Consider the following 16,662-nt stretch of genomic DNA (forward strand, 5'->3'; position numbering starts at 1 on the left):
CCTAAAAATAAGGACGCAAGTGAAAATAAGGACATGTCTTAAAAAAAAGGACAAACATATTTTCTAAGACACGGACCTTTAAAATAAGGACAAATCTTAGAAATAAGGACGGTATGGCAACCCTGGTCTAGCGGTCTAGCCTATACTTAAACAATAACATGGTTGCTTTTTGGCGGATACCGCAACGATTGAACATATTACTTTCAAGTTTGCTTATGTTTAGCGCAAGTTTTTACGCTGCAGTTTGATGATAAACTTTTGTATCTCTGCTCAAGTGTGTCTCGTTCCATGCTGCCATTGATGTAGATTTGCTCATGCAGATTCCGTATTCAATGATCTTACCTTAAAAATTATTATAGGCACCTGTACAATTACATAGGCCGACAGGTGATCGGAAGCCATCGTCGTGGATCGTCAAACTTGGTAAAATCGTTCAGCGTTTCCAACTCAACAAGAAAGTTTAAGTTATTGGAGGACTGCAAATATTACATGGTATCAATATAGACAAAATGTGTTAAGTTATCGCCTGGGTAATACGGTCGTTTCTTGCACAGTGCAAGCCAGCCGATGTCGCATAATTTCTCGGCTATTGTACCGGAACGACAAGTCTTTTAGCTGAAGCAGTAGTGCGTTCTATTTGCCAGGCAAAAGTTTTTGTCAGTGTATACTTACACAAGATTTTTCACAAAGTTTCGCCTGAATGCGTCAAAGTTGGGCTTGTCCAACACCCGTTGATCGTTTGTACCAGCCATTCGTCTGGGACTTATGGTCAATAACAATGTTAATGTTGAACTTGTGGCTGCAAGAGTTCGTTCCTGATTTTCGGACATGTAGGAAAAATAAGTGTGGTTTTGTCAAAGCCGCTCTGTGATATTAACGTCTTAGCGTTATGCTGTAGTTTACTCACAAACATAAAAACGCGTCACCGCCACCGCTAGTGTGACGACGGGGCCTGACAGGAGTATTCTAATTCACTTTACATAGAGTCAATGTGGCAATACAGTGATTATAGTTACCGAAATATATAGCGTTTCAAATTGACTTCACTGGTTAAACGTCTAGTGTTTTTCAACGCTCTTGCGTCTACTTAACGCGGCCGAGCGAGCGCGTATTTTAAACACGATTAATTGTCGTTGCTTTTCATTCTGACTTTCCGAATTTCATTTTTTGGCGCTATCCAACGCCCTTCTCGTTCTGCTTTTGTAGACCAGGGGTAGACCGTATATACCAGGGGTCGGGAACCTTTTGGGCTAAGGGAGCCATGAAAGCTACATATTTTTAATTGTATTTCCGTGAGAGCCATGTAATATTTTTCAACACTTAATGCAACTAACGTGTGCATTTTTAAGCAAAACCAACAATTTTAGACAACGGTAAATGTCTGAATTTACTCTTTAATAACATGCTTCTTACTGTTAATGCGTTATGTAAAAATACAGAAAAAGTTTTATTCGTAACAATTGTGCTAAGGAATGCCAGCTTAGATTTATCTGCGAGCAAGATGCCGTCATCAAAATGCCACACCTGGCTTGCTAGCGATTGGTTTCCGACCTCTGGTATACACAGTTTCGGTTTCGGCATACCGAAACTTGATGCATATAAAACATGCTTTGTAACTGGACATTTCTTCTCGCTAGAAACAGACCGAAACTACTTAAGAATTTGCGGGATAACTGCAAGAAGTGTTTTCTGCACAAAACATTACATCATCAGCAATTGTCAAAGTTCATCATATTAAGCGCTGAATATGGGAAAAAAAACGCATTTATGACTCTGGGTGCGACAGATTTTATGATGCTAAATGAAACCACTGCAATTTACGCTTCACCTGAGAGTCTGTTAAATCTATTTTGGCATCGACGCTTTACAAATGTGCGTGCATTAAGAAATTAATATATCTTAGCTGTACCCAACACAAGAAAATTCAATTTTTCTCAGCAAAACATCCTTCTGAAAGTTAGTGTACATACCCAAGAAACTTACAGACTTTAACGCAAAACCTCATCAAATTTAAAGAAAAACCAAATCAATTTATCAAATCTATATGCAGTCGCATGTCGTGAAAACAACTCAATACAAAATTTTTATCGCTCATTCAAAGGTGCAACCATAGTGGAAAGTGCAATGCAATGAAATGTCTTTCCGTCAGCGTCACGCAATGTAAAAACGTCAAATGAACGCAATGCAAAGATGTCTTCATACGACGAAATGTTACCGCGCGAGAAGGACCCTTAAGCTAGCAGATATTTTATTGTGTACATTGGCCAATAAGTGATTCGAATGCCGTACTATTCAAAACTAATGCACTTTTATATCTTATCAAGTAAAGATAATTCCAAGCTATAATATGTCCCGCTCTGATTGCACCACGTCTTCAGCTAAAGTTAAATAGCGTGCAAAGTTCAAAGAAAGAACAAAAAACAACTTGATTATATGGAAACCAAAACTTCGCGGAGCGACCCCAAAAATTCAAGGTCAATATTGTCTGCCAATTTTCCTTTTTACCAGATAGAATACGCTGAAGCAAACTAATATTTATGCGTTACACAGGAAATTCTTTAGCTCTGTACTTGAAACCGAAAATGATTTGGGAGATCAACATTGCATTTTTTACCAGTTTCGTGCGTTTTGTGCAATTATGGCACTTAAACCTTTTTTCGCTTTGCCGCAGAGAAAAGACATTTATAGGCGGTGACGGAAGACTTTTATTAGTTGTTGCAACTATAGTTTTCTATAATTACTACATCTATGTACTCTAGTTACTTCATGTAGTAGTAGAACAGTAGCAGTAGTAGAATAGAATTTGCCACTAGATTAATTATTTTTATTTCCATCTTTGTAATAAACAACTTTGGTGAAGAAGTAAAATGTATATTTGTCATACGAGCGCGCTAAAAGCAACATAACTGCAAATAGATGCATTTCAGCACTATACCTATGCTCCATATTGCAGTCTTTCAATTGAAACGTTTTGTTAATAATGCTATTTCTCTTTCACTTTTTTAGATTTACTTTTTCTGGCATTTAGGAATATTTTCATTGAGTTAAAAAGCAAAAGTGGTTTTTTGTTTGAATCGCTCATTGCATTCAAGATGGCTGAAACAGTATCAACATCGCCACCGGTCTCGCCACAGGTAACTTTTTGACAATTCGCAATACAACCCTTTTTTAAGTTTTTGTATCACTGTGACTTTTTTAACGGATTAGAGATGGGGTTGTAATGACTTGCGTAACTGGAACGTTCGAAACAGTGCGAACCTTTGATATGCTAGAAACTTTTCTAGCTCATATACTTGCACAGCATGGAGTCTGTGAAGCAACTGTGTTTATATGCAATTAGACTTATAGTAAAAGCTTTGGTTTAATATAATTAAATAAACTGTCAGGTACAAACAATACAACACAAAAGACACTTTTTCAAGCATAAATCTTTTGACTGCTTTTTGTGATACTACTTTTTTTGCAATCATATTTGAAAACATATTTGTGAAAAAGTTTTTTGTAAAACGCCGCATTCACAACGTTGCCTCTGCTAAAAGACGTTCTCGGCGGTTTAGAAAAGTGAGTTAAATTTGCGTTTCGCCAGTTTCTCATCTGTGACTAAATCGCTTTCTTATACCGCTCCTTAACCTACAGAAAGTTGTTCGCAAAAAATCACTACTTGGCACATAGCAGGCATAGTAGGCATAGCATAGTACTTCACTGAAAAAACTAACTCCCCAAATGCTTGACTGCTTGACTAGAAGCACATAATCAGCGCCCAATTAAAACACATGCACACAATGACACTATAGCTTGAGCGGAGATGTATCGTGATTACAAAAAATGTAATGATTACACTCGACAAACAACAAGTAAAAAAAAATTCAGTGAAAACAATGCGTTACTACATAACATTCGTTAAGCTAAATGTAAAACGTTATTGTGATAGTGACAGTGACAATATTCTTTTTGCTTATATGCATGATGGCGTCGAGGCCTACGGAGCAAATCCAACAGGTTGAATTAGCAAAATAGATACAATCCGTAGGCTAATATTTTCTCCAGTATTAAAGCGTTTCAAAATAATGCGATAATCAATCAAATATGTTCTGTTAATATGCAATCACAAAATATGCGATTGAAAAATGTTTAAAAGAAATTTAACAAAACTTTTGAAATTGCTCTTGCGGAAAGCGTTGATAATGCCTTATCTTGGGCAGTCGAATCACATCATTTTAATAATTTTTTCTATACACCAGCCGCCAACATACTCTCAACATTGGTTGTCAATGTAGCTCTGTCACATAGCTTTAAATTTTTAATAAAGAAAAAGGAAAAAAGAAAATTACAACAACGGAAAAGGTGCGAATAAATGCGCGCAAAAAGTTCCTGCAGTTGAGAGTTTATTGATGTGAAATAAACATTAAATATAAGTCGGAAAAGTGCTTCATAACAACACAGATGTTCATGCTAAACCATCTTTCGTGTGTTATATTAATTTGTTTATCCTATGTAGACGGCATTTGTCATTTATTCCATATTTGTGCAAGGGTAAGCTTTATATAGCCTATTGTCTCTTTTCAAAGCTTGATTTTTGGAATTCGATTTTTTATATTTTACTGTTTCACAGATTTCCGAGAACTCTCTTCCTCGCTTTGGAAAATTACAATCTGATGGAAACCGTGAAACTACGGCTGACGAAAGAAGTCCCAATTTTCTCTCTGTTTTGAATATACCAGTAACATCGCCACCGGTCTCGCTACAGGTAAGTTTTTGACAATTCACAATACAACCCTTTTTCAAGTTTTGTGTCACTGTGAGCAACAGTTCTGTCACATAGCTTTTATTTTTAATGAAAAAAAGGAAAAAAAAAGAAAATTACAACAACGGAAAAGGTGCGAATAAATGCGCGCAAAAAGTTCCTGCAATTGAGAGTTTATTGATGTGAAATAATCATTAAATATAAGTCGGAAAAGTGCTTCATAACAACACAGATGTTCATGCTAAACCATCTTTCGTGTGTTATATTAATTTGTTTATCCTATGTAGACGGTATTTGTCATTTATTCTATATTTGTGCAAGGGTAGCCTAAGCTTATATAGCCTATTGTCTCTTTTCAAAGCTTGACTTTTGGAATTCGATTTTTTATATTTTACTGTTTCACAGATTTCCATGAAATCTCTTCCTCGCTTTGGAAAATTACAATTTGATGGAAACCGTGAAACTACGGCTCATGTAAGAATTCACAATTTTCTCTCTGTTTCTTATAATTCCATTACATATTTTAACTATGAAGAATACTAACTTCACTCCCACACAAAGCTTTCACGTTGTTGTACAATCTTTCTTTCTTACTTAGCTTTGAAAATGCATAATTTACAATTCCATATGTGACATTTTGGTTTGGCTTTACGTGAAGTGGCAGCCACTTAAACAAGTAATTGCTGTATTAATGAGAACTGGGCACAGTCTAACAGCAATACAATTGTTTAAAATGGTGCATAGCAATTTTTGAAACCTAGAAAATCCTCCGAAATTATTTTTAAAATCTCGTCCATTCGAGTGTTCAAAAGAAACTTCAATTGTATCGTCACAGAGGTCATTTTTGACTATAATCATTCAAGCAAATAATTTCTGCACCTTTTAGTACGCCATTGTGTCCAAAGACTCCACCCCAGAGACAATTCATGAAATTATATCAAAGAAATGGAACCTGACTGCTCCATCCGTGATACTCTCCATTGCAGGGGGAGGTGGGGATGAGTTTGTCATAACTTCTGGAATGACAAAGGAATTCCGAACCAGTGTAAATAAGATAGCGCTACAAACAGGTATCTAATACATACAAGGCAAAACCTTCATAGTTTAATGCTCTAGTTATGCATCTATACCTGTTGTTAAAGAAAGGTGACAACAATGTTTTAATCACTTTCAATTTTCTCTATATTTCGGTAAAGGTGGTTGGATATTAACCAGTGGGACCAATTCAAGCGTGGTAAAACTGATTGGCGAAACGGTTGATCAATATACTAGTGCCAATAAGGACCAGGCGGTAAGTTATTTATCTAAAACGCGAAAGTTTTAGAGTTACAGAGTCACCATAAAGCTAATATTATGTCATATTTGAATATGTAAACTTCGATTGCTGATATATCTATGAACTAGCCAACCCAATGAATTGAACTTTAATTTAAAAAGATCACAACACTTGGTGTCGCTACTTTCGGTGATGTGAGCGACAATGCTAAATTATATGAAGAATCTTTCGGTGAAAGTGACGTTTGTATCCAGGTTCTTTGCTTAAATTAAATGTTTACTTATATTCTAATATCTATGATTGGTAAGCTTACAATATCCTACATATGGCTATACAACAACCTAAAGTGTTTTTTTACTTGGTTCGTTGTAAAGCAAAAGTAGTTGGTTAAATAAGTGCGGAATAATCTTTTACCAAAGCGATGATTGTTTGCGTATGTAGTATGAATCTCGCCGTGTAAACAGCTTGCAAAAAAACCACACCCACTTCATATTAATTGAGGATGGTCAGCGTTTCGCGCTCGCGGAACCACGTGCCAAGTTGGAACATCTTATATGTATGTAAAGTTTGCACAGTCACTGTCACTATCTTCTTTTGTGAGTGTTTTGGCCTTTGACGATACGCAAGTATTTTATTAATAACCATGATTAATTATGCATTACCCTATAAAACGTCTTGTCTTGCATGATTATTTAGCACAAAAAGTTGGAAATAAGGTTCCATTAGTGTGCCTTTTGTTGAATGGTGGATTTGAATCTCTGAAGGTATTCTTTTTAATTACCAAGTGAAACTTTGTTTACGTACATTTTCGTAAATTAAATCCTGACAGGATTAAGAGAGCTGAAACTTTACATTACATCACAGAACATTACTACAATATTACAGAATAGATCTAAATTCTTTGTCGCTCACTAAACAACTAGTTTTCGAAAATATTTTCTCTCTATTACAAACATTTTTCTGTTTTTAGGCAGTACATCAAGCTTTGAAGAATAAAACGCCTGTTATTGTCATTGCTGAATCTAAAGGTTGTGCCGGCATTCTTTCTAATTTATACAACAGATCCCACAAGGCAGTAACAAAAGACAAAATAGGAGATTTGTCGGCAGGTAAAGTTTTTTTGATTTAGAATTTTAGGTGCAAGTAGCTTACCAATCATTGGAAATGCAAGAAATTGTAGTTCACGAATTCACTTTAGATGAAGAAATAGAACACAGCCCAGCTGATCTTGCAAGATGGACTGAGTTGGCCAAAGATTGCATAAAGATGAAGCAGCACATGACCATCTTCTTCACTGACGATGATGGATCCTTTGCAGACTTGGATCAATCGGTTCTTAAAGCACTTATCAAAGGTAAAAAGTGGTCGAGTAAACTTCAATCTTAACAAAAATTAATTAGATGAAACTGTTCTGGAAGCACTTATAGCAGGTAAATGTAAAGTCGAACTATACTATATATGGAAGTATTTCTAAAAATCTTGAAAAGTGGGTCCATGTTAATATTTGGTGCCTAACAATATCTGGTCCATGTTTCATACTTCAAACACAGATCAAGAATTTTCCACAAAGCATCTTTTAAAACTTGCCATGGAATGGGATCGCTGTGAGTTTGCCAAGACACGTATCTTAACTGAAGGGGCTGAGATTAGCGATGAGGAATTGTGGCCATTTTTCAAGCAAGCATTGCAAGAGGTTTTTACAATGTTTAATATCCCTTTGTACATTTATAAAAAGAATTCGTTACGATTGGCGAGGTTATTTTTACTCTAGTTTGTACAATAAGTAATACTGTTGTACAGTACCTAAGTGCATTTCGTGTGTACCTGTTGTACTGTACAACGAAGAATGAAAAAGCGATATAGTTTATTGTAACACTCAGCCTAAACATTAACGATTATTATCTACGCTCTAAATATCAGTTGAACGTTACAGGACCGGACTGACTTCATTAAGATGTTTCTGGATTGGAATGTGAGGTTGATCGAGTGTCTGACCCCGAACGATGTTACAAATTTGTATGTTACTTGTGTCAAACAAAACACGCCCTTGTCCAACTTCATGGGCCGCAAAGAATGGGACTATGACAGGTATAGGCTTAGAAGAAAAGTATAATTTTTCCGTCTAAAAAATAACCATAACTATTGTGTTTTTCACTTAATATATTTTTCTTTGCATTTCTATCTCAGTAAGAAAATACATTTTTACTCTCTACCATAACATGCTAAAACGTTTTTCTTTTACCGTTTAATTTTAAACTATGACGTACTGATTTTGTAAATAACAACAACTACAATGCTAGAAACGTGTTTTAAAAACACTTTTGAAACTCACAGAACTTTCACGTCACTGATGAAAGTGAAGCGCACGCAGACTGATGCGGCTTCAACAAAAATCACTTCGGCAGCCGATCACAAGGTTGTGAACCAATGATTCAATTCAGTACTAAATGGTTAAAGCATAAAAATCATGATAAAAATCCTGTTCATATGAACTCCATTTTTTGATGATCGATTTTCATCCATAGCTGTTGTTTTCATGAACTAAACTGCAACGTCAAACCTACAAACTATGTGTGAAATAAACAAAAAACATCAGGTATTATACGATGATGACGTAGACAACAATTTTTGCTTAATTTTTAGTGGGCTCTCAGAGAACTTTTCAAATGGGCTGTGCTACTCAACAGAAGAACTACATCGAGGATATTATGGGATGCAATGTCAGAAGATCAACTGCCAGCAGCTATTGTTGCCAGTAGTATGCTCATTCACCTGGCTGGTCATTCGGATCAAACAGAATGGGTTGGAATTTTTTGAAAAGCGTGTAAAAGTTACAAAAAATGGAAAACACGAGTATTTCTAAAACTAATTTTATAACTCATGATTGTTTAAGAAAAAGGAATACAAAGATCACGCATCAGCATATCGTAACCTTGCTGAAGGAATTCTTACAAAGTGTTTTGAGCAAAATGCAGATCGGACGGCCATTTCACTCACTCGAAAACTTCATAATTGGGGAAATAAAACTTGCTTGCAACTGGCAGTGGGTTGCATGGACTTTGTAAGTTTTGTAGCAAAACTTTATGCGCAATTGGTATACTAAATACTACACATAGTAAATGAAATAGTAAAAAATTGTGACACATGTGTAGACTCGTGTTTTATTTTCAGGACATTATGGCGCATGCCGCGGTCCATTGGCATTTGCATAAAACCTGGTTACGTGGAATTGTACAGCCCAGGGGTGGATATTTTTTTAGGGTTTTGTTTTGGATTAAATTATTGGTGTCGTTTATTTTACCAATTTTTATTCCATTGCTTGTAGAATTTGAAGGAAAAACAGGTAAAATTTTAATGCCTACTTCAATGCATGTTTTACGCGGTGATGCACTCGATATTTGGCTTTATATACTTCTAATAAAATATAAAAACATGTTTTGTTTTTGCACGATTGTCAATTCGATTTTAGAAGAAAGTGCATCAAACACCAATGCGTCCAATACCAGGGGTTTAAAATATTCTGTTACAAATGGTAACTTATTTAAATTGATACTTTATAATGTACAAAACCTTTGATACTTTTCGATCAAATTTATACTTAGCCTGACTTTTGTTCACCATAAAAATTTGAAAGCAATTGGGTTTACAGTACATAGTAAGTATATCTTTTAATTTATAGAATCTTTCGAAATGGACGTTGAAGCCAATGACAGAAAGCAAACCATTCTTAGCAATGGTAAATTTAATCATGGCTGGCAAATTTAGGCTTTTCATCAAACTTTAAATTTGTAATCAAGCATTTTTATCACAAGTAAATTTATGAACCTTTTGCCTTGATCTAGGCGGCACACTGAGTAGATTGACAAAAACATTGCCAAACAGCATGACAGTAAGGGAAAAAATTTATGCTTTTTATCAAGCTCCATTGGTAAAGTTCATCATGCATGTCTTATTTTTTGTGGTGAGTAAATATTTTAATTCTTTACTTCTTAAGGCTTACATGGAGTTTTAAAAATAACCTACTTAATCTTGCTTTTAAAAGTCTCACTATAACAAAGATTTCCCCTAGTTTGCTGTTTGTTGTCTGGATTGAAAAAAAGAAATAGTTGTCAAGTTAATACACCATGCATTTCTGAATGTACGATTCAGGCATCTTCTGGTCACGCTTAGTCTTATTGCTAACCGGTTTTTATTCGAGGAAGTGCGAGCGTAAGAAAAACACAACCATTCTTTGTAATTTAATCGAATAAAAACTAATAGGAAAACTTGGACGAATCTCTCACCAAATAACTGATAACTAATCTAATGACTTCAAATTCAGTGTTGGTCAAAGTTCAAAATGGATTAAGATTTTCCAAAACGTACCATTATTCTTGCGCACACCATTCAGACCACGATCATAGCAACAATTTGTACATGCTTGGCACCGTTTACTGAACTTTGTTAATCTAATTCTAATGCTTGTTAATCTGCAAATGAAAATAAATCATAAGTAAACAAATAAACCAATAAATACCGCATTGACATGGACAAAAATCCCAGACCATTTTGCCCACGTTATGCAACAGCGTGCAGATAATAGTCACCATATAGTATACGCTTACTAAACATAAACGAACGGAAAAGACCGCATTTTCGTGCAACTAAAATTTTACACCAGACATGTAAAACATAATGTTAAAGTTACTTTGATAACGATTTTGTATGTTGCTTAACGTTTTAATAGTACCTGTATCAGTTGTTGTAGTTGCTGTGATAGGTTGCCTTATACTGAAGTAGTATATTTTTTGAACGTAGGGTTTCTTGCTTTTCTTCGCCTACAACATTGTCTTTGATTTTGATCGTGATCTTAATGGCACTTGTCACGGATCGTGCATACACTCACATTGGATCCTGTTAGGTTGGACAACCGCCATTGCAATCGATGAATTTCATGAAGTAAGGATATATGATCACTTTGTGATTGCCTCGATAACTTAAGCATCTTAACCCTATTTTCACTAGGTGTGGCTTCTTCTGCACACAGTCACAGCAAAACGTGGCGTAGAGTTGCTGTAGAAACGTGTTTGCTGTAGAAACTTGAAATTTGGTGACTTTTCCTAAAAAATGTTCAGCTATATGTCCATGTTTGTTTTATAAAGTTGGATTTTGTAATTTTTGAGATATTGTCATATTTTCATAATTTTGCTGTCTCTCCGCATTGAAGCGAATCGTTTTCGTTTACTCATTTAAGCACCACTAACTCGACTAACTATTCTCTTGCGTTCTCCTCTCGCGGTCAGCTGGTTTTCCGCACATCACTTTTAGAAACACTTAATTTACACTAAATTCACTTTCTTTAGTTTTACAATTATGATGTATACAGGAAGCCAGATGTTTTTGCTACTAACCTGTAAAAATCCGATCAGTTTGCTACGTATAGTTTACGAGTAATTAACGATTGAAAATGCGTGTGCAGTGTCGGCCACACCTAGTTAAAACAGTAAAGTCGCGAGCCCGGTTTGGATAGGGTTAAGTATAAAAGTAGCTTAGTGTGATAATGTTATTGATTGTGGTAATAATTTGATAATTTTGGTATTATGTCTTCAGATATATCGTACTAAAAGCAAAGTGTTATGGAAAAAAGTAGTGATGTGGATAAGTGAACCGGAAAACATCTTGGATGTAATCGCTTTCTACTTTTTTTTTCCAGGAATTTTTTTAAGGTGAACCTTCGGTGTGATACAGTATATCATAATCTTTATTTCCTGACTGAAAAAATACTTTACAAGAATTAAAATGAGCAATGGTTTCTTATCACTCGAGGCCTGGTAAAATAGTGATAATGAACACAAAGTCTACATCAATTACAGTATTATCAAACAAACCTTTAAAAAATTAAATTAACTTTTTGGTTGGGCAGTGTAATTGAGGCAGATGTAACATATAGCGCATGTTATTTCTGTACGCTTTTTTTTGCATTCCATTTTAGTTACGTGACATATACTTCTTAATTTAATTTATTTTGTAGCCTATCCAATGACGTACATGATAACTACGCGGGAAGAGAACTCCTGGCATGTTCATTCTGTATTTATACAATGCGGCTATTCAGCCTCTTTAGAGTACACGGAAGTCTTGGACCCAAGCTTTTGATGGTGACAAGGATGGTGAGGTTGTTTTCAATATCAAGAACCTATAAAGAAGCAATACTACAGTTTTTTATTACTTGCGTTTAGTCAGCTGTAATTAAACAAATTCTCTTAAATGGCCTATAGGCCACCTTGATGAGTCATTTTCTTGCATAGGTTGCAATTATCTAACTAAATATTGTCATTCATCACAATATTGTAAAATATTGCTTACAATAGCTTTAACTGTAGGCATAGAAATACGGACATACAGCATGCTATAATAAATAAGGACAATATAAAATGTGGATAGTGTCAACAGTATATGAACATCGCGAACAACATCGTTAACACATAGTAGAATTTGAAAGTATCTATAACTAAATAATTGACATAATGCATTTACAGATGAAAGACCTTGGTACATTTCTTTTTATTTGGGCAATTATCCTGTTTGCTTATGGCGTGAGCAGCCAAGCTCTACTTTTCCCAAAGGAAAGAAACGTAGGAGAGGTGTTTAAAGGAATAATTACGAGGCCTTATTGGCATATTTATGGGGAATTATCCTTGGATGAAGTGGACTACGATGAAAGTACAATAAATGCATTCATTATTTTGTTAAGTATTTGATACATGGTGAATCATCTCTGGATTATCGTCATCAAATCAAGAATACAGCAAAACATACCAAATTGGTTTTAAAACATTCATTTTCATGTAAAACAATAATAGATTTCACTAAAATCGGAATCATGACTCCATGCAAAGTGAATTATAAAGCAAGAATATCAATAACGACAAAACAACTGCAATGCAAATAGTCTAAAATCGAGTTAGGCCTATACAGTACTCGCAATGAAAGAAACAATTTGGTTATTTTAGCTTCTTACCTAAAGCGATGACTTAAGAGTATTAAGTTATTATCTTGGGTATGATACTGATACATCGAGTTACGATAACCAATACAATACAGGACAAATCAATTGCTTTTATCATAACAGCTGTGATTTAACCATTTTTTGTTATCATTGTACTTTTACAGAAGACAATACATACCACTGCAATGATTCCATTCCATCGACTGATCGCGTTTGTCCAAATAAAAGTGAATTTGTGCCAATTTTACTTGGAATTTACATGTTGCTTGTCAGTGTGCTTCTGCTTAACTTTCTCATCGCCATGTTCAGGTTTTTTTCTTTTTTTCAATCACATCAGTTAATCAAAAGCATTCACATAAATCTTTTGAATAGTGCTTTCAGTAAAATATACTACAAAGTAATGACGGGTACAGTACAATGCTTTACGAATTGCAGCTACACCTTCGATAAACTGATTTGCAAGACCGACGTCATTTGGAAGTTTCAGCAGTATCAACTGGTCGAGGAGTATTACCACTACCCTTGCTTGGTAGCTCCACTGAACATTTTCTACTACCTTTATAGGATCATCGCATGGGTTGCTCGGTTCACTTGCAACGGCTGCCAAAAGTCACGAACAAAATTCAACGCGTTTGGTGAGTTGGAGCTCCGGTTTAAAAGTAGTGGGTCCATCCCGTATTTATTCCAAAAACTTAAAGTGAGATTAGGTATTTGAAAAGGTGGGTAACATATTAACAGGCCTGATAATTTCATTAAAGAATAAAGAAAGAAACACGAAAACGAAACGAAATGAATTGGTTAATACTAAGAATGTGCTGCGAGGAAGATTATTCGGGTTCGTGCGAACCGGAATATCTTGAAGGTCGACACGAACGAATTCCGAATCTATTCGTATTAGAATCAAACAATAACATGTAAAAAAAAAGTTTTCAAATCTTGCTTGTAACATGACATAATCGATAAATAAATCGCTTTTTTTCAAAAAATAGTGTTTAGAAAACGATTGAAAAAGCAAAGTCATTATGAAAACGACCTTCATTGTAAGTATTGCTGACTCTATTTTAGCGTCGTCGGGAAACTAGATCATCATTTTTTACCAAAATCAGCAAATTTATAAGTAATATTGTATTCGGGTTTGCCATTGTTGGTAATCGTGTTCACCTGAATCTACCAAAAAGACGATATGCTGCGAATCTATTCGGGTTTGGGTTCGTATCGGCCCATCCCTAGTTAATACAATTATTGCATGGAATAAGATTAAGATTTAATTTAATCGAATTTAGAAAAAAACATAAACTCATTGCTTTAATGGAATTAATCTGACCATTTTGATTTCAATCCGACGTCAATAGCGTCTGTTATACTTTATTTTCCCTATTTTCACTTTTTATTTTATTTTTATAATAGATCTTATAAAAACGTTACTGTTTTTCAGCATTGATTGCTGTAGCAATTAATCTTTAATTTATTTTTACCTCTACAAAATGCAGTTGTTATTGGCATACATATATAACGGCTAATCATATGTCAGAAACCTACGTTTTAACAACATAAGACTGCAGTCCGAAAGAAGTTATGCAACAAATAAGTACTACAGTTAAACCGGAATATTAAAATTGAATGGCATTTCGCTGTCATTTCAGAAAAAATAATCGCCGGAATTGACCTTCAAAACCTTGTGGTTTGGGAGCAGGAAATGACGCAGGAGTATCTTGAAAAGGAAAGAAAAGAGCTGGAGGCGGATGTTCCACACAGGTTTCACACAATTTTCTGTGAAATTCTTTCTGTATATTTTTTAAACAATTTACAAATGAGATTACAGACTCTTTTTTATAGCTGACCTTGTTTATTATAATCACAATTATTAAATTTTTAACTATATGTCGATCATAACAATGACGAGAACAATCGAAGCTTATTCCTCAACTTATGACGTTATAGATTGGACAAACTTGCAATCATGTTGAATTCAATTCAGATGAGAATTCAACATCAAGAGAAAAGCAATTCAATAAGAAATGGTTCCGACTTTTTGGTAACTGAAAAACCTTAATCAGTTTTCACGATCAAATCATTACATATCTATAAATACGCCTAACTCAAATGTTAATGAAATTAGCTTATTAATGTCTGTACCTTTTTCTTCAATAACACAGTTTCAGGTTATAATGGTTGTTATTTGCTCAATATCGTAATTGCATCATTTTTTGTGAATTGTTTATGGTTTTTAATTCTAGTCTTATATCAGAGATGTTTAGTCATTATTTTATACAAAAAGGCTTTTTGCGATTTTACTAACTTGGGATGTTTCCATCAAAAATTGTATTAGCAGCCATTTATGATATGTATTTTTTTGCAGCTCTTTTAAATAGTGTTTGGGTTTATTTTTATGCTTTTTATGGCTTTATATGAAAGCTACTGTATCACATAAACTCAAATACAAGACACAGACTTATATACAGATAAGAAAATACAGACTCTAAATGAAACCATATTATTTTTGACATTGAATGTTTTTGTATGTGTATTGGCTTCAGTTGGTTACAATGTTGTAACAGTCACCGACCGTTTCTTAAATTTTGCTTAGTTGTGCTACAATGAAACGTTTTGTGTTGATCTTTGTTGAAAATTTTTTAATGGTTGGTAAATGTCAACAGTAACTCCCGACACCATTAAGAACGTCAACAGGATTTATTTTCAAAGGAACTCAGCAAAAATACGCTTTCCGTTTTTCGTCATTTTTCTGCTGAGCCGTTTAAGTTTTCGCTCAATTTCTGAACAAAGTTGTATAAAAGCTATTTCACCAATGTATTTTGGTTTGTGACGAGACAATATTGTTGTTTGTTTTCTTTTATATGTTGCTAATTTATGATGTCTTTATCACATGCCGATTTGGCATGCAGTAACGTACCATAAGATTTGTTTTTGACAATTGTTTAATATAATTAAATGTTCTTGAGCCACTAACTATACTATATATAATAAAAATGAAATAAAATAGTAAAATAGAATTGTAAATAATGATACATAAAAATTACTGCCACAGCTTAAATTAGCAGAGTGCTGATCTGCTATCAAAGTTAGCTCTAGTCAATCTAGTGCGTATGCTAGCTTTGCTAGAACCTAGTAGTGCTAGTATGCTAGTTAACCACTGTTTGTTTGCTGATTTGGAAAATTTGGGCAGACGCCATGACTGTAAGTCATAAAAGGCTGGTTAATGTTGAGTTTTTTGTTTATTGCAACGATCAACACAAACCGAAAAGATAGGTATAGAAAACACAACATTTTCCCAAGTTAAAATTGTTTTAATTGTCGAAATAAAGTAAATTTACGAAACAATTACTGAATGTTCAACTAACTTCAAGTGGTGTTGGCGTTCTCTCTCTCTCACGTTTGTTCAGGTTATTCCCTTTTTCTCTTTTGAAGAAAAAGGTTTCACATCTCTCTCTCTCTCTCCCGTATAAGACGAACAAACAGACACAGGAAGGAAGGAGTTTTCGCCGGCAGCGTGAGACCACTGGGGGGTTTATCAAGGCCGCAATTTCATGAGTTTTTCTGTATCATAGCGAAGTTTGCCTGGAATTTTGACAGTATTCAAGTGGCAGCAGTTTTTCAGTAACTTTTTTCTATAGATAGACAGGCAGACGAACAACA

The 16,662-nt window shown here is 34.7% G+C and overlaps 1 protein-coding gene across 3 annotated transcripts; it reads left to right on the forward strand.

Annotated features, from left to right (window-relative positions):
* Positions 1 to 3,012: 3,012 nt before the first annotated feature.
* On the forward strand, positions 3,013 to 16,019 carry LOC143467691 (transient receptor potential cation channel subfamily M member-like 2). 3 transcript variants are annotated; one of them, XM_076965058.1, is made up of 27 exons: positions 3,013 to 3,134; positions 4,613 to 4,747; positions 5,150 to 5,218; positions 5,631 to 5,814; positions 5,941 to 6,035; positions 6,182 to 6,274; positions 6,462 to 6,576; positions 6,717 to 6,784; positions 6,991 to 7,129; positions 7,219 to 7,374; positions 7,571 to 7,713; positions 7,954 to 8,108; positions 8,355 to 8,436; positions 8,664 to 8,822; positions 8,914 to 9,081; positions 9,192 to 9,363; positions 9,490 to 9,552; positions 9,700 to 9,756; positions 9,863 to 9,981; positions 10,818 to 10,958; positions 11,610 to 11,725; positions 12,031 to 12,169; positions 12,539 to 12,722; positions 13,173 to 13,317; positions 13,444 to 13,643; positions 14,652 to 14,763; positions 14,950 to 16,019. In XM_076965058.1, the coding sequence occupies exons 1-27, from the start codon at positions 3,093 to 3,095 to the stop codon at positions 15,059 to 15,061; spliced, it is 3,363 nt and encodes a 1,120-aa protein (XP_076821173.1). In that variant the 5' UTR covers positions 3,013 to 3,092; the 3' UTR covers positions 15,062 to 16,019. The 3 variants fall into 3 exon arrangements, with proteins under 3 accessions (XP_076821173.1, XP_076821172.1, XP_076821176.1); XM_076965057.1 differs by having other exon boundaries at positions 9,192 to 9,552; XM_076965061.1 differs by lacking the exon at positions 4,613 to 4,747 and having other exon boundaries at positions 3,026 to 3,134; positions 9,192 to 9,552.
* Positions 16,020 to 16,662: the final 643 nt, after the last annotated feature.

This window comes from Clavelina lepadiformis, chromosome 1 (assembly GCF_947623445.1).
Source record: "Clavelina lepadiformis chromosome 1, kaClaLepa1.1, whole genome shotgun sequence".
NCBI classification, from domain to species: domain Eukaryota; kingdom Metazoa; phylum Chordata; class Ascidiacea; order Aplousobranchia; family Clavelinidae; genus Clavelina; species Clavelina lepadiformis.

Excerpts from the sequence above, each read along its gene's own strand:
- LOC143467691 (XM_076965057.1), top strand. The coding sequence starts at position 3,093 with ATGGCTGAAACAGTATCAACATCGCCACCGGTCTCGCCACAG. Across the intron at positions 6,275-6,461 it reads AAAGTGACGTTTGTATCCAG|TATGAATCTCGCCGTGTAAA; the intron begins GTTCTTTGCTTA and ends TTGCGTATGTAG. Across the intron at positions 7,714-7,953 it reads TCAAGCAAGCATTGCAAGAG|GACCGGACTGACTTCATTAA; the intron begins GTTTTTACAATG and ends TGAACGTTACAG.